This window comes from Raphanus sativus, chromosome 3 (genome assembly GCF_000801105.2).
Source record: "Raphanus sativus cultivar WK10039 chromosome 3, ASM80110v3, whole genome shotgun sequence".
Lineage (NCBI taxonomy): Eukaryota > Viridiplantae > Streptophyta > Magnoliopsida > Brassicales > Brassicaceae > Raphanus > Raphanus sativus.
This window is the reverse complement of record NC_079513.1, coordinates 27719773-27740318: the sequence shown is the minus strand read 5'-3', so window position 1 is coordinate 27740318 and position 20546 is coordinate 27719773. Positions and strand designations below refer to the sequence as shown.

At 38.6% G+C, this 20546-nt stretch overlaps 6 protein-coding genes across 6 annotated transcripts; 2 read left to right on the top strand and 4 right to left on the bottom strand.

Moving 5' to 3' along the window:
* Positions 1-2267: 2267 nt before the first annotated feature.
* On the top strand, positions 2268-4335 carry LOC108847100 (phytol kinase 1, chloroplastic). Its single transcript, XM_018620280.2, has 6 exons — positions 2268-2660; positions 3071-3138; positions 3219-3350; positions 3451-3566; positions 3767-3881; positions 4010-4335. Exons 1-6 carry the CDS (start codon positions 2355-2357, stop codon positions 4194-4196), a joined length of 924 nt encoding a protein of 307 aa, XP_018475782.1. The 5' UTR covers positions 2268-2354; the 3' UTR covers positions 4197-4335.
* A 1904-nt stretch (positions 4336-6239) lies between these two features.
* LOC108847099 (uncharacterized) lies at positions 6240-7957 on the bottom strand. Its single transcript, XM_018620279.2, has 4 exons — positions 7391-7957; positions 7190-7309; positions 6875-7105; positions 6240-6711 (listed from the first exon to the last, which is right to left on the bottom strand). The coding sequence occupies exons 1-4, from the start codon at positions 7565-7567 to the stop codon at positions 6361-6363; spliced, it is 879 nt and encodes a 292-aa protein (XP_018475781.1). The 5' UTR covers positions 7568-7957; the 3' UTR covers positions 6240-6360.
* A 151-nt stretch (positions 7958-8108) lies between these two features.
* On the bottom strand, positions 8109-10719 carry LOC108847098 (protein PSK SIMULATOR 1). The gene is made up of 2 exons (XM_057005537.1): positions 10564-10719; positions 8109-10342 (listed from the first exon to the last, which is right to left on the bottom strand). Exon 2 carries the CDS (start codon positions 10319-10321, stop codon positions 8501-8503), a length of 1821 nt encoding a protein of 606 aa, XP_056861517.1. The 5' UTR covers positions 10322-10342; positions 10564-10719; the 3' UTR covers positions 8109-8500.
* Positions 10720-14086: 3367 nt separating this feature from the next.
* Positions 14087-16068, top strand: LOC108847097 (cytochrome P450 77A4). The gene has a single exon (XM_018620276.2). The coding sequence runs from the start codon at positions 14416-14418 to the stop codon at positions 15925-15927; it is 1512 nt and encodes a 503-aa protein (XP_018475778.1). The 5' UTR covers positions 14087-14415; the 3' UTR covers positions 15928-16068.
* On the bottom strand, positions 16046-19026 carry LOC108847096 (uncharacterized). The gene is made up of 4 exons (XM_018620275.2): positions 18232-19026; positions 16914-18155; positions 16717-16828; positions 16046-16500 (listed from the first exon to the last, which is right to left on the bottom strand). The coding sequence occupies exons 1-4, from the start codon at positions 18799-18801 to the stop codon at positions 16256-16258; spliced, it is 2169 nt and encodes a 722-aa protein (XP_018475777.1). The 5' UTR covers positions 18802-19026; the 3' UTR covers positions 16046-16255.
* Positions 19027-19428: 402 nt separating this feature from the next.
* LOC108846353 (copper transport protein ATX1-like) lies at positions 19429-20522 on the bottom strand. Its single transcript, XM_018619587.2, has 3 exons — positions 20381-20522; positions 19874-19949; positions 19429-19711 (listed from the first exon to the last, which is right to left on the bottom strand). The coding sequence occupies exons 1-3, from the start codon at positions 20516-20518 to the stop codon at positions 19563-19565; spliced, it is 363 nt and encodes a 120-aa protein (XP_018475089.2). The 5' UTR covers positions 20519-20522; the 3' UTR covers positions 19429-19562.
* Between the last annotated feature and the right edge of the window lie 24 nt (positions 20523-20546).

Below are 20546 nucleotides of genomic sequence, written 5' to 3'. Positions count from 1 at the left end.
AAACTGTGTAGGTATACATTACATCAGACTTTTTCCAAAGCTAATCTGGAAATGGCTCCGCATTTTGTAAAACGACAGATTAACTATCTCAATAACTACAAAGTAACTGTGAGCCCCCTACTGCCAAGTTCAAGCATGATGTACTAGCAGACTCCTTGGCACATCTAGAAAGTCATGTAGCTTCAATTCCATGCTGACATACCGCAAGGAGCAACATCTAACTGAAACACATGGCAATTGCCCATGAGCATGCCACATGGCCCATGTTGAAAGCCCATGTTTAAACAAACGTAGTTTATCAGTATCATTTTATCGAATGTTAGAGCATCACTAGTGGTAAGATATTCATATGGGTACCTTACTAATATAAATATAATTTAAATTTGATATAATTATGTTATTAAATTTAAAACAAGAAAATAAGTTTAGATCATTAATGCAAACACAAGTGTTAATTGGAGCTTTCATTTTTTTTTGGGTCTCTTCACGAGATACCAATCTCATTTCTTTCATCAATTTTAATTATTTTTTGTTTGTATAATGGCAAGAGATTCATTGAGGTACCTTCAATATCCTAATGCGGGTACTCTAATTAGAATTTATCAACATTCACAATGTATAACGCAAATCAAAGTTCAAATAAATGCAATCTGTAGTCTGCAATTGTATTCAATGTAGCAGGCATTTATTTATTTTATTAGTAGTAAATGCGGCATGTGGTTAGGTTACATGCAATCTATAAGAGCATCCGCAATGGAAGATTATCACGAGTCCTTAACACTTAATCAGTTAATCCTATGTTAATATGAATATAATAATATTATAAAACTTAAATTAGCTAAAGATTGGTCTTTAATTAAGGATTATAAGGACTTGATCCTTAAAGACAGTAGCATCGTCTAATTGGATCGGTGGATTAGATCGGTATAGTAATGTGTTTCGTTTTAGAAAAAAAAACTTTTTATTCTCAATTCAGTACGAAAAAAAATTCTTCTCGATGAAATGGCTATATATAAACAAATGAAAAATAATAATTGAAAATATTTAGAACAAATTTGGTAATAAAAATTAATAATTATTATATTTTTATATTTAATCATGTAATAAATAAAAATTTAATTTCACAAGTTTTAAAATTTAATATTTTTTATTCTTAAGAATTTTATATGGAAAACACCATTAACTATTTAAACAAAAAAATAAAAAAAATAATAGTTTAATAATGTCAAGGACTCCAACGATGATAACACATGCTCATGGATTAAAAGTGGATATTGATCCGATGTCTTTTCAGTAAATCGAAATCATGGAAAAGTACATGCTCGTCGTCATCGACACCCTTCCTCCTTTATGGTACTTTTGTTAATCGTTTATGCTTTGGGGTCCCTTAATAGAGATCTCACATATAATCACATGATAATATACTGTTTACCTTGTCCTTTTCTATGGATTTGTAGTTGTTACAAGGACATCATTATTGGTAAAAGAAAAAACACGTGTATGTCTTCGCTGCTGTAATAACAATTTTGTTAAATTGTGTAATTGAATATTTACGTAGATCTGTAACAAAATCTTTACAAAAAACATATTCAAGCGAAATACCATCAAATAGCACTAGAACATGTATTATTTTTTATTGAAAATAACACATGAAATCTCATAAATAACATTCACTAAAAGATAAACAAATAAATATATCTATATAAGTAATTAAATATGCTAAAATTATTTTTAAATTATTTTTCTAAAGTATGTAAAAATAATATACGATAATTGTATATTTATATTTGGATTAGAGTTAGAGTTTGTTGATTATAGTTTAGGATACTTAGTATTTAAGGATGGATATGTAAAGGATTATGATTAATAATGTAGTGTAATATAATTTTTTTATTGATTAATGAATGTTATTTTAAGAATAAAAATATTTATGTATTTTTTTTTTTTTTTGAACAACTTAAAAAAAACACAATGTTATTAGTGGGATTTTCCCATGTAAAAACATATATATTTAGTTATTAACCTTAATAATTACATGGGATTTTACAATAGTTACAATAAGTCAAAAAAAAAAAAAACTGGAACGAGAAGGAAAAAGACACACCCATAAATAGGCCATGCCCATTGGCTATTACCACCACTAGGTAAGTACAATGTCCCCAACTATATGAAGTAACAAATAACTAGATTTTCATACGAGTTAAAATTTCTGATTCTCAATTATCAATGAGAGCGACACATCGTAGATAACGTTTTCTATCTAGCTAAAATACAAAAACTAAATTATTAGCATCTCAAAACTTCTCTTCTTCGTCCGCCCATCCAGCTTTGCTTCCTCCGGCGAGGCGTTTAAAATGGCGACAGCCTTGCCTTTATCTCCGGTTAACCATCAGTTATGTCGGAGAAGCAACAGGTTCTGGTACAAAGCTATGTCTCCCCGGTTCTGTCCGCCCAGTTTCTTGGTTTCTTCGCCCTGTTGCCTCGGCGTGAAAGGAATCGGCTTGTCAAGTCAGTTACGGGCTCGCCACCCTCTGATCTCTTCAGCGGCTTCGACTGATTATCTATTGCATGACGTTGGAGCCACCGTGGCAGTTCTTGGTGGAGCCTTCGCGCTCGTCTTACTCTTCGATAGTCTCACGAAGCGAGACGTGATTCCACAGGTCTCTCTTAAGCTCTTCAAGTTCGAGTTACTTTATTTTTTGTTCTTGACCAAATTTATGGGACTTAAAACAATTTCATATTAAAAACTAATTAATGATCAATAAAAAATATATTTTAATTAGATTTGGAGCCAAATGATTTATACAATATATCCATTAAAAATTCGAGGACCAAAACTAATGTTTCATTTCGTTATCTTTGATTTGCTGTAGATTGAAGTTTATCACATAGTTGTTACAAAACTGCTGCAGTGATAGTAACACTAAATTTTTTAATTTTCTTGGTAAACAGTGATACCTAATGAGAAGAAACAATGGACGACTTAAGTTACAAAAAAAAAAGAAACAATGCACGACTTTGATTATCTTATAACTTTTCTATAATTCTTGAAATGTTTTGGATTAAACAGAGATTGAGCAGAAAGCTTGTGCATATACTCTCAGGTCTGCTTTTCGTGCTCTCGTGGCCAATCTTCAGGTATTACTTTTGCAGCCAATGAAACCTCTCTACCCTTTAAAAACTTCAGCAACATGATTGTTTTTTCTTTTTAAGTTTAGCGCATCGACGGAGGCTAGATACTTTGCTGCTTTCGTTCCGTTAGTGAATGGCCTAAGGCTTGTTGTCAACGGACTATCTGTCTCCCCCAACTCCACGCTAATCAAATCAGTCACTAGGGAAGGAAGACCAGAGTAAGTTGTTGTTTTTTCGTTGTCTAACTCGAATGATTTTCAACAATCTCATGACACACTTCTTGTTTTCTTCAAACCAACCCGGTCCTTCTCCTTCCAGAGAGTTGCTTAAAGGTCCATTGTTCTACGTTCTAGCCCTTCTCGTTGCTGCGGTTTTCTTCTGGAGAGATTCTCCTACCGGTATGATCTCGTTGGCAATGATGTGTGGTGGCGACGGTAACTTTTCTTATCTCTTCTATATCTCTTTTTGGGTGGGCTACACATTGAAGTATACAGATCATAGTTACAACAAAACATAATGTACTGTGAACTACTAGAAACTTTTAACTAATTCAAATATGATAACTATTTCTTTTGCCGTCTATAATAGTTATCTATTATATATATATAACGCTGCGAAAATGTATAATTTGTAGGAATTGCTGATATCATGGGACGTAAGTATGGATCATACAAGATACCTTACAACCCAAGAAAGAGCTTGGCGGGAAGCATCTCAATGTTCATATTCGGCTTTTTCATCTCTATCGGGTAAAAACCCCAAACCCACACTTGATCATTTATTCTTTCATAATGTCGTCTTCTTGATGAACAACTCTTAAAATTTGAGGAAATTTGCAACTAAACCAAAACGTTCTGTCTTTTGTAATAATATGCAGGTTACTTTACTATTACTCGAGCCTTGGGTACCTTCACATGAACTGGGAAACGACCTTTACTAGAGTCGCCATAGTCTCACTGGTTGCTACGTTGGTGGAGTCACTACCCATCACCGATCAAATAGACGACAACATTTCGGTTCCTCTGGCTACTATTTTGGCTGCTTACCTAAGTTTTGGATATTAGATTCATCCCTCCTAAACTGTATAAGCTGTATTTGTATGAATACGACCTGGGAATGCAGCTACAAATATGCTACCAGTTGTATATATTTTACTGTTACTGGTCAAAGATTCATAACTAATTTGATTTCGGGTTAAAAGTGTTCGAAGCATAGTAAAAACAAAATAAACTATAAATCTAGGATTTCATTTAAAATCTTTCTGTTTTTCGTTATTAGCGATTTCATAATTATTTATTTATTTCCGCTTCTTTTCAATGGTGGTTCTAAACTTCTAACTGTGATTTGATCTCCTCACTAAAATTCTTGATAGCTGACAAAAAAAAAACTAAAAACTCTGATCTTTCTCCTATCTTGATAATAGATAGTCATTCATGTCATTCAGTTGATATTTTCATATTGATCTCTCATCTCATGTTCGTCTCCCATAGAAATAATCATTCATAATCTAATCAAACTATTTCATGAGATCTAATACTAATATGTTTTGTGCTTTGTAGAAGACAAAATATCCTTTTGAAATTCCAAATCTCCAACATATTAAGAAATCAAAAGGATCAAAAACAAATTTGAGACCTATAAATAGACTCAACTCAATGATCTGCTTGCAAGTCCTCACAACTTGATAACATCTTTCCATAACGTAACAAACACAAGAAGCTTGGTATTATTAATCTCACTGCACAGTTTATGACTATAACTGAAAACGCTGGTACGGGTGCTTGTACAGAGGATGTGTTGAAGAGATTTTCGACTCTCATTGTTCAATCGGAAAAACAGAAAGGGGAGCATGATGATATAGAGAAAGTAAAATTGCATGCTTGTGAGTTTCTTGCCAACATGGGAGATCTAGTTATCCTACTCTCTCATGTTGTAAGTTCACAGCACAGTTTGTGGCTGTTTATGGGATACACTTTCGAGATACTCTGAAAAAAAGGTGGTCAATGATCTTCGTTTTGGGTTCCTCACTCCAGCTGATAGTAGATAACACTTTTATTCTCAGATTTGTCAGGGATATCTGAACGTGTTATTGCCTTGATCAGGAAAGCTGTGTAAGAGTAAGAGTGGTGCTGCAAATGAGGAAACATCGTTTGGAGGTTTTGACAGCTTTGCCAAGAAGCTGGAGGAAGGAGTGGACATGACTATGGTGGATTTACATGCTTGGGAATAGTTTGCAAACATGGAAGATCAAGAATTGATACTACCAGCTGGACATGTTTCAATGATGATGAACCCTGTGATATCTCAGTCTGCTCAAGTCCGAGTTCGTCCATCTGATGACCACTTTCCAGCTGAGGACCCAAGCCCAAAGAGGCAAAAGTTTGACAAGTCTTCGCTTCCATCACTCCCGGTAATGTCTTACTTTTCTCTCTTATCTTTTGGTTCGTTGTATCTAATGGTAATGGACAGTCATATATTTTCCAGGATGTTGATGATCCAGTCTGGACCAAATGACAATGATGATCAAGTCATTTAAGAAGATGGGAGAAAGAGATGAAGAACGCTTTACCTAAGGAATGGTTTCATTATCTGTAATTTTTTTTTTAATAAATTGGTGGCCAAACACTAACTGCTACTCGACTTAGAAGTTTGTTTTGTATTCCCAGCTTTTATTCTCCTCTAATAACCTTATCTGGATGTTTAATCTCTGTAGTAACTTATCTTTGACTTGTGCTTCTTGCCTACAGATTATGTTTTGTTTCATCTCTTCACTGGGTTTTGTTCTCTGTTTCTTTGTTTACATGTGTTGGGTTGGTGTGTATTGTTTTCTGGTTTTCATTATGGGGCTTATATTTGGGTGGATATAGTTTGGTCTAGAGTCTAAACCCTTATCATAGTTTGATAACTCGAATGATCTCAACATTCTAGTCACTAGCCCTTTTCATTATGGAAAAAGGGCAATCGAGAGTCTTTTGAACAGCTGATACAAGCTCCATTGAACTAACAAGACTAGATTCTTCAGACGTTTTTCTACCATACTCACTTTTGAAAATACCACTTCTACTGTTCCACATTCTCACAAGTTTGGCAACACAAAAAGAGAGCGCTTTAAATGGAAGAAACATTCTCTTCAAATAGGTCAAACAAATGTATACCAAAAATTAAAGTTGCAGATAACAAAACAATCCAACTACTCGAAAGAAAAAAGAAGACATGTTTGATTTTTTTCTAGGCATTGGTCTCTTTGACAGCAAGAGGTTCATACCATCGAGGGCCAAAACCAGCAGCTTTTCTTGCTTCGGCATTAAAAGGCGGCTTCAACGGTCCCCTGAAATGCTCTCTTACTACCGAATGAAACTTGTGGATTATCTCTTCACTGATATCATCTGCTTCTACGCTGTTGATGGTAACTTCGGGATTCTTGGACCTTGCACATAGAAACTTGAACCATTTTACTCCAGCTGCACAGTGAGTGATTTCTTCAGGGTACACAACTTTCTCCAGCAAATCTGCCGTCTCGTTATCCCCTCCATTCCTAAACCTGGATATCGTCGTGGGCAATACATCTAGTCCCCTAGCCTGCAAATGGTAAAAAGAAACAGCTCTAAAAACTATTCTTCAAACAGAACAGAGAGTGAAAGGAAGAAAAGAGAACTACACGATACTTTTTAAGGAGCTAAGGAGACAATACTCTATCGAAACTTCACAAGTCCAGATGGGATTTTTGAGTTATCTTTCTCACCTCGTGAACGCAATGCTCTATAGCCAAACGAGCCAAAAGATCCTGAGAAGTAGCGGTTGCAGAGTCCCAAAGACCGTCATGGGCAGGGAACGCACCGTAACGAGAACCAATTTCCTCAAGCCGAGCTGCAAGCAGCGAGAAGTGACGGCCTTCGTCCTGAGCTACACGAACAAAGTCCGTAAAGAACTCTCTCGGCATCTTCTCTTGCTTGCCGAAACGAGCAATTATATCCTAAGCATTAACAAACATAACCATCATCAAACCCAAGTTTTCACTCAAACAAAAGAATATGATTATCCACACAATCGTTTTTACCCATGATAAGTCAACTGCCCAGCTTTCAATATGAACAAGACTGTGAACAATTGCTTGCCTGCTCTGTAAGCTACCAGCTTTTCCCAGCTTCGGCATCAAACTCGGAGACACCAGTTTCACCTACAAGATTCGAATCAAACTTCAATTTTCGTCTCAAGCAATTTCATAAACGAAACAGAGACACAAGAAGGAGACGAGTACGTTGGTGAGACGAGCTGGCCTGTCCATGACAGGGAGATCGACGGTGGGATCGTAGGGCTCGGAGATAGCACCTTGGAGCCATTTGACGGCTATCGAATCACCAAGCCGCGCTTTTTCGTACGGGTCAGCTGTGTTCAGAACCCTTATCGCCGATTCAATTAGGGTTTCGCTATCCATTCTCTCTCTTCTCTCTCTCTCTCTCCTCGTTGGTTTTGCCGGCGGTGTTGAGATGGCCGGCACGTGATTTAATTAAATTCTTATATGTTTAAACAAAATCCCACACGCGAACGCAGAGAGTGGATTACACGGCCTTTAAAACACGTATATTCTAAGCGCGTGAGTTTGTTTGGTTTTCTATAAAGTCAAAGTTAAGTACAGCGACCAAAGAGCAGATTACTGTAATAATGTTTCATTGTTTTGTCGGATTAGACCAGATAATTAACTACTAGCACTATTATTTTGTCAAGCATACTTATATTTGTATGATGATGACCCATTGTATATTTATGATCATCTAAAGTTAGCACAAACAAATATTTGTAGATACTAATAGCATTAATCTCCAGATGGCCAACTATGCAATTACATATTATGCATTCACAAAACTTGTAAACTCGCAACTTTCTGCATGTAGAATACAATCAACTTATACATCTAAGAACTTTGGTTCCAGAACTTGTCAAACACATCACATACGAATAAAATGTGACAGAAAGAGAAGAGAAACACCAAACATAAAATTTGAAATCAAGAATTCTTCTGTATCACCTACATAAACAACAATGGCACATACATATATGCAGTAGAATGTATCTCAACCACAATAAAATCATTGAACAATATACAAATGCATCATCATCCTACTACAAACAAGTCACAATTTGCAATCCACGAAGCAGAGTACTAAAGGGGATAAGATAATAAAGAGACGTGTGCAGATCATAATACCTCTCTCGTGGTAATCGAGCAATGTAACAGCTTTTTGTCCTCTGGTTTGGTTCAAGCTGCATTGGACAACTGGGCTTGCCCACGGTTTGGTTTCCCCGGGGGTGAGTTCCAATGCCGGTTTGGGTCAAAGAGGTAGTAAACATGTAGTCTTGGAGAGCTTCGCTAGTTATCTGTGTCCAAGCATTTCTCAAGGGTTATATCACGGGTACACTCTTGAAGAGCCTTGGCGTTAAGTTCTCTGCCAAATCTCCAGACATAGTTGAGCCCAACAAGAAGCTCCGTGATGATGGCTTCTGTCTTCTGCTGGTTTGCAAAGAAAAGGGTTTGTGCAAGAACTATGTGCGTCCTCGAAACCAAGCTTTGGTGCTCGTAACTCCTCTCGGATTGCCATTTTATCATGTTGTGAGCTAACGGACCCAACCATTCCAAGATACCCGCCATTGCGTCTGTCCATTCTTTCGCTAGTCCTGGATCATAAACCGTGGAAGAACTCAGGTTTTTCGAGTAAGGCTTTAGCCTTTCTCTCAGCGAGGTTCTCACGCTCGCCGGTAACATGCTGTAAAGATCGTCTCTCGCATCATCCCCTATCAAGTGAGGAGATGCAACAAATCTCTCTATCACGATGATGACGTTAGCATAGTGTAACGCTAAGCAAGCTGCACCAAGGGTATTAGGAGCAGCATCTGACAACTTGGGTCGGGAAGGAAACGCCGAGTTCTCAACGTGTACTGACTTAGGAACATGATGCTCCGCGTTGCTACTACTACTCCTAGCTCCATTCCGTGTCCTACCGCTGAGTGGAGTAATACCATCTTGAGACACCATGCAGCCTTTAAACGGGCCAACCTGTGTTAACCGGTTTGATTTCATTTGCTTTTTAGCTGAGGAAACTGAAGACCTTTCAGGAGTCTGTCCCATCTTCTTGTTGTGTTTCCCCATTCCAACAAGCGGTCCTGATTTGGAGGAAGTGATCTTTCCCAGAGGACCCGAGTAAAACTTGAAACGTTTGTTCTTTTCTGCAACAAGAGGACCTGACATAGGTGATTGTGTGCTGCTGAGAGAATCCGAAAGGAAATCACTCATCTTCGCGGACCTTGTAGGAACCGAACCCGATGCTGGACCGGTGAATCTCCCAAGGGGACCAGAAGCAAATCTAGGAGGACCAACACTCTCGGACTGATGAGACAAATGCGTCAAAACAGTAGAAACCGATTGGCTGCGGCCTATGAAATCAGAATCCACAGAGCTAACATCATCGCTAGCCTCCACTCCTCTGTAGCTAATACCAAAAACATGCTTAGTCCTAGTCAAGACGGTGAAAACCGATCTAACCAAGAGAAGAACCGTATAGTCATAAGTCCGGTTCCAAAGAGACGCATCCCTCAGATTCTTCACCTCATGCCTTTTCCACGTGACTTTCTTCTTATACTCCAAAACACTATCCGTCGCGGATTCACTACTCACCATCATCCTCTTAACCGTCTGTTCAAGATCCGCAAGAATCTCAGTCTCCTGGTAAAGACTCGCATTAGCCGAGATGAAACGCTCCATCTTCTTAACCTTCCCATCCATCTTCTTCCACCCGAAACGCCACCCGTAAGGATCGCCTCCCCCCGTCGTCTTCATCATCATCTCACAGAAACAGCTCTCAAAGCTCCTCAGCTTTGGATCATTACATCTTCTCGCGAGCCTAGCCACGGCTTTTGCCACGCTCTCGATATTCTCCATCATCTCGTCGCGTATCAGCCTCACCACGAAGTCATCGTCCTCCGAAACAAGCTTCTTTACACCCGTGGAGCGTGTTATCTCGTCTCTGAGCCGTGTGATGTTCTTGTCGCTGAGAGACTGCCATAAGTGGACGAGTTTGGAGAGTAAACTCGCGACCTCGAAGGCTAATACTCCGAGCACGGCTTTATCTTTGTGAGCTTGATCGTGTTTCTTTGGGAATCTCAGCAGATTGCGAAACCAAGTCTCTGAAACCATATCCTCCTCCTCTCTTTTAACCTAATACAATCAAACACACATGAACACGATTCGATTTCAAATCCGAATCTGAAAATCTCGAGCTGGACTCATATCCTGTGAGCTATTACACGAGCGATACGGATCGGATTTGAGGGGAAATCTAGCTACGGAGCTCAGATTTACGGAGAATCGCAGATTCTAACAACTACCAAATCGAGGAAGCGCGTGAGAATGATACAGTGAGGGAAGAAGAAGCTTACCGATCATTCGAGGAGAAGATGTGAATCAGAGAGAGGCGAGGGAGATGAGTAATGCCACATCATCCCCACATGGAGAGAGAGAGCAGTTAAAGCAGCAAATTGTGGGGAGAGAGAGAGTGATGAGCGAGTCTGGTTCGTGTGAACGCGAATCCTATATTTTCCCTTTTATTTTCTTTTCGTTTTTAGTGCTTTTAATTATACATATTCACGTATTTGCCTAAAAACTTCTATTATGAAAATGACAGTCAATTGAGCTAAGTAGTTTCTTTTTTGCTTCGAATCGGAACCCAAATACTTTCAAATGGTTAATAGTTTTTGAAGATTTTGTATTTTTTGTTCAATCGTATCGAAGGCTTTAACGTTTTTCAAATATATGTGGATTTGTAAATACGTTAAAACATTGAAGAAACACGTTGGTGATGGATTTTAACCAAACTAGTTTGGTTGATGTTGAATTTGTGAATGTGAAAGCGATTTATTTCCCAATTAGGTATTTATTTGGAAGGTGTTGAGTGATTTGTTTACTTGTTGGAGCATGCACCTTTCCTATTATATGCGTGAGTGAGAACCAAAAATAAAAATGCCACGTTTGCAGTTAATTTTACTAATGAATGACTAAAATTAACAACTTTATCAGGAAAACATGTTTATTTTGGTTCTTGAACTCAAAATTCATGTACATTTTAATTATAAACTTGTAAAATGTCTACAGAAATAACCAGAAAACTATAAAAACAAATGATGCAAACATTCGTTTTGAGAAGTAAAATAAAGGAGATTATTAGCTATTTTTTTCACAGAATCATTACTTTAGCCAAAAGAAAATCGTGTTTCTATCACTACAATCAGTGCCGGTCTAACGTTTAACAATGCCCTAATCCAATTTTAAAACTATGTCTTTTAATATTTTGTATTGAAATTATAAAAAAAATTAATATAAAAATAATTTAAAATTTTGAACTAAAACAGTAAATATAAAACATTAAAATATACTTTTTTGCATTTTTTCATGTAAAAGCATTCATTAAATAAATATAGTCAATTCTTATAACAATTTTGATCGATAACAAAATCAATTTAGGTAATCTCTTAAATAACATGTTGTACTACTAATAACTATTTTTACCTTTTAATTTTTTTTATATGTGATGATTGATATTCTTATATTCTAAAATGCACACTAAATAATTTATATTTTCATATAACAATCATTCTAAAACAAATATTATAGTAGGCGATCTAATCTATTTTGACATTGATTCTTGTAGAATAATAATTCCATAAATAAAATACCACTAGTTATGTTCGAATGAATATCACTTTAAAGAAATTTTCAGTATTTGAATTATACCTTCAAAATATCATAAATAAAAATGCCTTCAAAATATCATAAGTAAAAATGCCCACTAAATAATTTATATTGTCATATAACAATCATTCTTTAACAAAAAATTGTGACATTGATTCTTGTAGAATATTAATTCCATAAGTAAAATACCACTATTTATGTTCGAATGAATATCATTTTAAAGAATTTTTCAGTATTTGAATTATGCCTTCAAAATATCATAAGTAAAAATGTCCAATAAATATAGTGTCAATTAAAAAATCTTATAAGATTATTTTTATCTATATAGTAACAAAAATTTATAGAAAATATGCCCCTTTAAATTGGATGTCCTAATCAATGGCTTGGGTGGCTTCCCTTCTGGGTCGGTCCTGACTACAATGTTGACATAGTAATCAAAATTTAGATTTATAGTCAAAAAAATATCATAGTAATCATTTGTGACTGGTTCAGACGGAAACAATGATTCATAACATTCGTGACTTGTGAGTTGTGACATATATCTTGCTTTTTTTGGGCCTACATGTATACAAAGCTAAACATGTGGGAGTCAAAAAGGATTTCTATAAGATAAAGGTGCAAAAGACAAGACACTACTAGTTCATTTGTGTATAATAGAATTATCGGGAAAGATGAGGGACCAAAGTGAAACTATTAGCGTTAGGAATAGAGCTCCGTCGCAATCATTAATCAAATATCACGCGGTAAGTAACTTGTCGTTAGTACTAAACTATCATTAAGCTAAACGTTTTGTCAAAACGCTGTTCAAGTCACAAACGTTTACTTTTTTTACACAAGTCTCTGATAAACCCTTAAAAGTTAATCACATATACAGGAAATAACACTAGAAGAGCATAGAAAAATGTTGAACAAGGTAGTGAGACGGGATCAGAAAAGGAGAAGAGAATCGATGCCGCTGGTACATAGAATATCAATGCCCCGAGCTTGTAAGCAAATCCACATATTTTTAGAACCAAAAGATACACATATTCACAGCTTCATATACGTTAGTAATATACACACTGTGTTTCAAAAAAATTAAAAAATCACATGTGAAGAATTCATCTTTGCTATTTCTTCTTTTTTTTTTTTGGTAAATGCTAAAATTCATCAATGTCAAACTTTTTTACATAAACACGAAGAGAACTACTATCAAGACTTGCAGAAATGATAATCTAAACTATGCTAAACAAAGCACCTAAAAAGATGTAATTCTAACACCAAAAAAAAGTGCCAGAGATGATCCAGAGTTAATGCAACGTCGATGGTCCAAATAAGAGGTGTGAGCAGACTAAGACACGGGTTGCCGCGAGTTCCTAGAGAGAAAGGCAACCCAAACTTTGAAGTACTGTGGATAGACCTATAACCTCTGAAAGACCCGATTATCAACACCATTCAAAAGAAATACATCATGGAACCTCAAACCCGTTCAACAACGCCTCACTGGCAGTACCAACCAGAGTTTGCTATTTCTTCTTTTTAAGTTTTGTTGTATTTTATAAACTTCATGGTTATCTGTATAGCATTTTAGCATCCAACCAGAAATGAATCTTATAATCAATGAGTATTACAAATAATCTTTCATTAGTAACTGGCTTTTTGTTAACTACTAAAATCAGTCTTTATCAAGAGAGTCTTCTTTGTGATTACTTTCATGGGTGAAAATATATACATTTGTTAATGGGTCAATCAACTACTCGCGTGTCCATTTTGATACAGATGAAACTTCTGACAAGTAAATTGAATTTACAACAAGTCAAACACGTTTTTATTCGAGTTTCTTTGAAGCATATACAATGAAGGGTGTTGAAATTCTATTTAGCTTGTTACAGATAGCAGCCTATTTATTGTCTTGGGGTCTACCAACATTGGAAAGTGAATAATGGCTTCCTGCAGAGACATTTATATTTCCCAGGTTACAAATACTATTAAATGAGCAGTTGAACGCAATAAGTTCAAAAATTATTATCTTTTTCACTCTTACAATCACAGCTAATTTTCACGGATATATATATGTTCATATTTGATCAAAAAAAGAAAAAAAAAATATATATATATATATATGTTCATCAGGTGGTCCAATATACAAATACACCATCCTATATTAGTCCGTAACTTATCTACTTTTACCAGCATCTCTTAAAAATTCGGGACAACACTCACAACATCATAATCCTGTTTTAAGCTTTCATCTAATTACTACGTTCAGCACATGGGTTTGGTCGCAACAATCGGTCTATGTATATGTTTTAAGACCAATCAACATGCCTTGTTTTAGTGAGCAGACACAGTCCAGAGTCCACAGTATGTTTGACTATGGAGTAGCAGTGATAAAGAATGTAGTTGACCAAACTGTACAAACACCATTAAATTTTATTTTAATTTTTATATTTTTACCACGTACTTTATTTCTGCATGCATTACTCTGTTTCTATAAATATCATCATCACCTTCTCTTCTCCACTTCACGCATAAGGAAACGTTTTTGCATGCAGTGATTCAAGATGCATCTCTTCTCTTTTCCTCTTGATTTCACATTGCTTGTGATTATCATCACCGGTTTAATTTTCACCTTCACTCGATGGAGTTCAAAGACAAAGAAACGTTTAAACCTTCCTCCAGGTCCACCGGGTTGGCCGGTAGTCGGTAACCTATTCCAGTTCGCGCGCTCGGGGAAACAGTTTTTCGAATACGCAGAGGAGCTCAAGAAAGCCTACGGCCCGATCTTCACAGTAAGGATGGGTACTCGTACGATGATCATCCTCTCCGACGCCGCGCTAGTCCACGAGGCTCTGATCCAGCGCGGAGCTCTCTTCGCCACCCGACCCGCCGAGAACCCGACCCGAACGATCTTCAGCTGCGACAAGTTCACCGTCAACGCGGCGAAGTACGGCCCCGTGTGGAGGTCCCTGAGGAGGAACATGGTCCAGAACATGCTCTCCTCCGCCCGGCTCAAGGAGTTCGGATCCGTGAGACGATCCGCGATGGATAAACTCATCGAGAGGATCAGATCGGAAGGTAGAGATCACGACGGTTTAGTCTGGGTGCTTCGAAACGCGAGATTCGCCGCGTTTTGCATCCTGCTGGAGATGTGTTTCGGAATCGCGATGGACGAGGAGTCGATCGAGAAGATGGACGAGATGATGAAGACGGTGCTGATGACGGTGGATCCGCGGATCGACGATTACCTCCCGATCCTCGCTCCCTTCTTCTCGAAACAGAGGAAGCGAGCTCTCGAAGTCCGCCGCGAACAGGTCGATTTAGTCGTGAGTCTCATCGAGAGACGAAGGAGAGCGATTCGGAATCAAACGGCGCCGTCTTTCTCCTACCTCGACACGCTCTTCGATTTGAAAGTAGAGGGACGCGAAACGGCGCCGTCCGACGAGGAGATCGTGACTCTCTGCTCGGAGTTTCTCAACGGAGGTACGGACACGACGGGGACGGCGATCGAATGGGGGATCGCTCAGCTGATAGCGAATCCGGAGATTCAATCTCGGCTCTACGATGAGATTAAATCGACGGCTGAGGATCGTCGGATCGAGGAGAGTGACGTGGACAGAATGGTCTTTTTGCAAGCGTTCGTTAAAGAGCTTCTCCGGAAACATCCTCCGACTTATTTTTCGCTGACGCACGCCGTCATGGAAACGACGTCGCTCGGGGGTTACGACGTTCCCGCGGGCGTCAACGTCGAGGTTTATATCCCCGGTATAAGCGAGGACCCGAGGATCTGGTCTAATCCTAAGAAGTTCGATCCGGACCGGTTTATATCGGGTAAGGAAGATGCTGACATAACCGGGATTAGTGGAGTGAAGATGATTCCGTTTGGTGTTGGCCGTCGGATCTGTCCCGGGCTTGGAATGGCGACCGTACACGTGCACCTCATGCTTGCGAGGATGGTCCAAGAGTTTGAGTGGACCGCTTATCCGCCCGGAAGCGAGATTGATTTCGCCGGTAAAACGGAGTTCGCGGTGGTTATGAAGAATCCCTTGAGAGCCAAGGTTAAACCAAGGGTTTGATATATTTTTAAAATATCTACTTTTAAGTATTTTAGTTTTTATCTTTAAATTAAAAATTAAGCATTCTAATTTTCCAGTAATCCTAGAAGCTTCCGTTAAATAAATTTAAATAAAAAACTTATGCTGTAAAAGGTGAATTAATATTAGTTATATATAACACAAAAAAACCTTTAAAAAAAGGAAAATTCTAAAACCCATTTACAATCTCTAGCGTAGAGGAACTACTATATACAACACATAATTAGAAGCTACAGAGACTGTTATGCTTCAAAAAGAAGCAAGCTTTTAATTAAAGCTTGTAAATTTTTCTGTCATTACCAAAATATTATCAGTTCAAGAAAAGGGATGCGGCCACCTCGCCGCTCGATCCAGCTACTTTCATGGCTTGTGCAATCCTACGAGCCACCATGGCTTTGTAAACAGCCAAATCTGCATTCTCTGCAAGAACTTGAGCTCTTCTTCTTTTGGACATGGCAATCTCCATGGATGTATCAGCCAAGGCCTTGGCTTCTTTCACTCTAAGAAAAACGTTTTGTTCCTCCCAAGCTTCTTGTTTAGCCGCCTTTACAGACACTGTCCAAGTTAAACGGTCCACAAAAATTCAGATCTTCTCTATTCTCTACTTGATTGTTCTTAACAAGGTTGTTCCATAACAGTCTAACTCTCAAGTGTGTATACTACTAATCATTTTAAGTACTCAGCAAAACCAACACTATCCACCACAAGCCATGACAAAACATATATGATCTACTTAAATACTCTGATTCATAATGTATTAAGGAAACATACCGAGACTTGACTGTTTGGATTTTCCATGGAGTTGGCTCCCCTGTCTTTTGAAAGATCTTCTCTTACGAAACACAGGTTTGAAAAACAGTGGAGTTTTCTTAGCTTGATGAACCTGTTTAAATACAACAAAAACAACAGTTTGTTACAATAAAGAAACATAGGCCTAAGTAAAAAAACAAGAACATGACTGTTAGTACCTGGAAAACTCTGAGGAGTGGTGCTTTTCTCTGCTTCCTTTTTCTCGCCCAATAATCATATACTGCTTCAACAACCACATCTTGCCTACCCAGATACGAAAGACTAGATACACTGGCTGCTTTCTCATCCAAGAGATCATCGGCAGGGTTATGGAAGTAGTACTTTTCAAACCCATCAATCATCAGCTCAAAAGCATCCTGCTCAAGCTGTTGCCTCTCCATCCACACTTCATCTTCCGAATCCATGTCATAGAGGGCGCTGGTTCGAGCCATGGCCCTTGAAACCTCATCTCCTTTCACAGAGATATACGGAACCGGCATAGAGAATGAGGCAAGATCATCTGCATAACCACACACTTCTCTTACCCCAGGTATAGGAATGACTCTCGCGTTCTGTTCCAACACATTCCTCTCGTAGCACTCTTTATAAATCTCTTTGAAACCGAGCCAATCTTGTCTGTCGCAGAACTCAAGCTTCCAACCGTTGTCCCCTACCCACACTATAGAATGGGTGAACCGGTTGCACGAGCAAGGTCTCATAGTCTTTCTCGCCTTGATTCTGTATCTGATCACCCCATCTTTCTTGATTACAACGAACCACTCCTTCGAAGAAACAAACTCCAACCTGGCGCTAAAACCTTCTTCTCTGGTGCATCTGTCTGAATCCAAAACCAAAATATTCACAGAACAAAACAGAGAATCAAGCTCCTCTTTTGTCAACGGTTTTGGAACGACGCTAGTCTCAGTAGCACCCGGAGACGAGTTGTTTAGCACCGAGCTGCTTCTAAGCCTTCTCGAAGATACTGTTGCTGCTGCTGCTGCTGCTGATGTCCTGTTTCTCCATGATAGTTCAGAAACAGACTTGTTGTGTCCACTATGCGAAAGGTTTCTTGCTCTCCTCCTCCTTAAAGATCTTCTCCTCTTCTGTACACTATGAAACCCTAAATTGCCTCTATACTGAGCATTAGAGGCTCTCACTGACACTCCGTTGTTCCTCCGAACACAAGGTGGAGATGAAACTAACTCAGACTCTGAATCAGATTCCTCAACTACTGGACTGTTAAGCAAACACAGAGACCTCTTAACGAATGCAAAGGAGCGTGTCGCCGCTCTGAGAAACAGAGTCAAATGCATATCCATGAAACAACGAGGAACGGCAGAAAAATCAACTGACAAAAGAGGAAGACGATCCATGTCCCCAAAGAACTTGCATACACCATTTGAGCTAAGGGAAGGAGCCTCCTGAAACATTAAAGATGCTAACTTTATATCATCACTACTACCTACATACTACAAGAACCACTAATTATTCACTTACCTCAAGAAACCTCACGCCATGAACTGCAAAGAGGTCGTTGATAGGTTGAGACAAGAAGAAAGAAGCGAGCGAACGCAGACTCAGCTGTCCCCTCCTCGAGTACCTCATCACCAAACCGAACACAGTCGACAACCAGCAATCCTCACAAGACCAATCTACTGTAAGAGCCATCACGGGAGAGACATGGTCCGAGAATCTTGTCTCGAGGTCTGAACCACCACCACAACCACCACTAGACTGATCAGAAAGTCTCTTCCTTTTCCTATTATACACAATCCCAAACTTAGTATCCACACTCTTCGCTTCTGTTCTCACTCTCCTCCGTTTCGCGACGGGAGGTAAGTCTCCTCCTTTTTTGTCGTCTTGCTGTTGTTTCTCCGCGGAGAGTTTGTTCCCTTTGCAACTCCAATCCGGATCCACAGCGTCGTCGTGGGCTCGCTTGAACCTGGTGGGCTCGTCGACGTTGGGCCATATCCGGCGACCCGAGCGGAGGACCCGAGCTCCTCCGTCCGCGGCTTTAACCACCCCGAAGATCCTTGTGGTGCTGCGTCTCATCCCCACCGAAGGCATCTATACGACGGCGTTTTCGATCTATCACTTCGCAGAGACCCCAAATCCGATTCGAATCGAGTAGATCTACGGAGATCGAAGGAAGTTCGAGAAACTCGATTGAGAGGATCGAGATCTGTTTTTCATGGGTCGTTATCGAGTAGACATGGTGAAGGAAAGGGGGAAGATGAGAAGTTTCATGAATGTCTCGTTTTGGACAAGAGAGGGAACTGGGGAGAGGAGGCTATCTAGGGTTTATGATCTCATTTCTAAGGGGTAGATTGGTCGTGACCGTTGGATTCTTTAAACGGACGGTTCAGATTTATTCTGCGGTCCGAAAGGCTATATCGTTTTTATTTTATTTTATTCTGCACACGTATGCCGCGAATTTTTGGGTTTACACGAATATTAAAAAAGAAAAAAGACGGAATGGGTCGAAATTTTCAAAAGGGAAACAACATGAATTGACAAAACTAGCCTTGTGTTTGAATCGAAAGGTGTCTTAAATGTTTAAGTGTCCTTGAAGGAATCTCTCTACTTGTGTAACGAGTGTTTTACAAATACTGTTAGAAAAGAAGAACCATTAAGACAAAGAGAAGATAAGCTTTGAGACGACACTGAGTCACTGAGATGTGAGAAAGCACAAGAGAGGGGAAAAAGGGATTATTACAAGACCAAACAATGTGTATTTTAAGAACAAAGGGTTGTTCAGAGATTTAGATTTATTGATTACAGAGTTATATTATACACATGGGGATGCTTTTATTGCTTCTTACATTTCTTTAGGCCTTGGCGGTTTCAGCCTCGTCAGCTCCCCAGAAACTTGTTTTCTTTCCTGTCTTTGAGACTGTCTGCAGAACAGCCTCTGGCTCCACGTTGCCTTTCACCGTTACCTTCTGCTCTTTCAGGTCCACATCAAATGACTCCACACCTAACCAACCAACCAACAATATTCGTTTGTTTGTGAAGTTTCGTTTACACATCAAAATCAATGAGATGAGAAGAAAAGCAACTATACACAGCCATAAAGAAAGGGAGAAAAGACAAAGAGAGCTTGTAACATTATTAATGTAAAACATATCTCAAGACTCACCTTGCATTTTGCCTAGGACTCTTTTCACAGCTCCCACGCATCCCTCACATGGCATAGCCACCTTTAGAACCACAGTCTACTCGGAACAAAAAAAAACAGATGAAAATGCTTTGAATTAAACTTTGGAAAGACTAATCACATCAAAGTGGATTTGTCAAGAGGTGACAAGAATCTTGAAACACTGTCCCGCTAACTGCTTTGAAACACCATGATGTCCTAATCATCATAGAAACAAACTCCTTCGTCTAAACAAAAACATTTTTCAGCTATAAACTGACTTGACTTAGACAAAGACAAATCAACCTTTTCAACTTCCATTTCACATGATTCACCATCTTATATGATCCTTGCCATCATCACAAGTTTGAGTAAAGATGAGGGCAACTACTGGCACCATCTCAATAGATCTAACTACAGATCTCTGTTGTAAGGGGTGAGACCTACTTGATTCATCATAAAACCAGATATAAAGCATCATAACTCAAACCAAAAGTCAGATTAAAGTACCTGAGACATATCTCTTATCTTTTTCCTTCCTAGATGTAAAAGTTTCAACCACAACGGAGAAAATTTGTAAAAAGAAAAGAGATGTTTCTGGAGCTTTTTAAACGCAAGCAGCTTTGACCAATTCAACGAAGGAAACATATTCTTAGTTTCTTCTTTTTTTTATTGT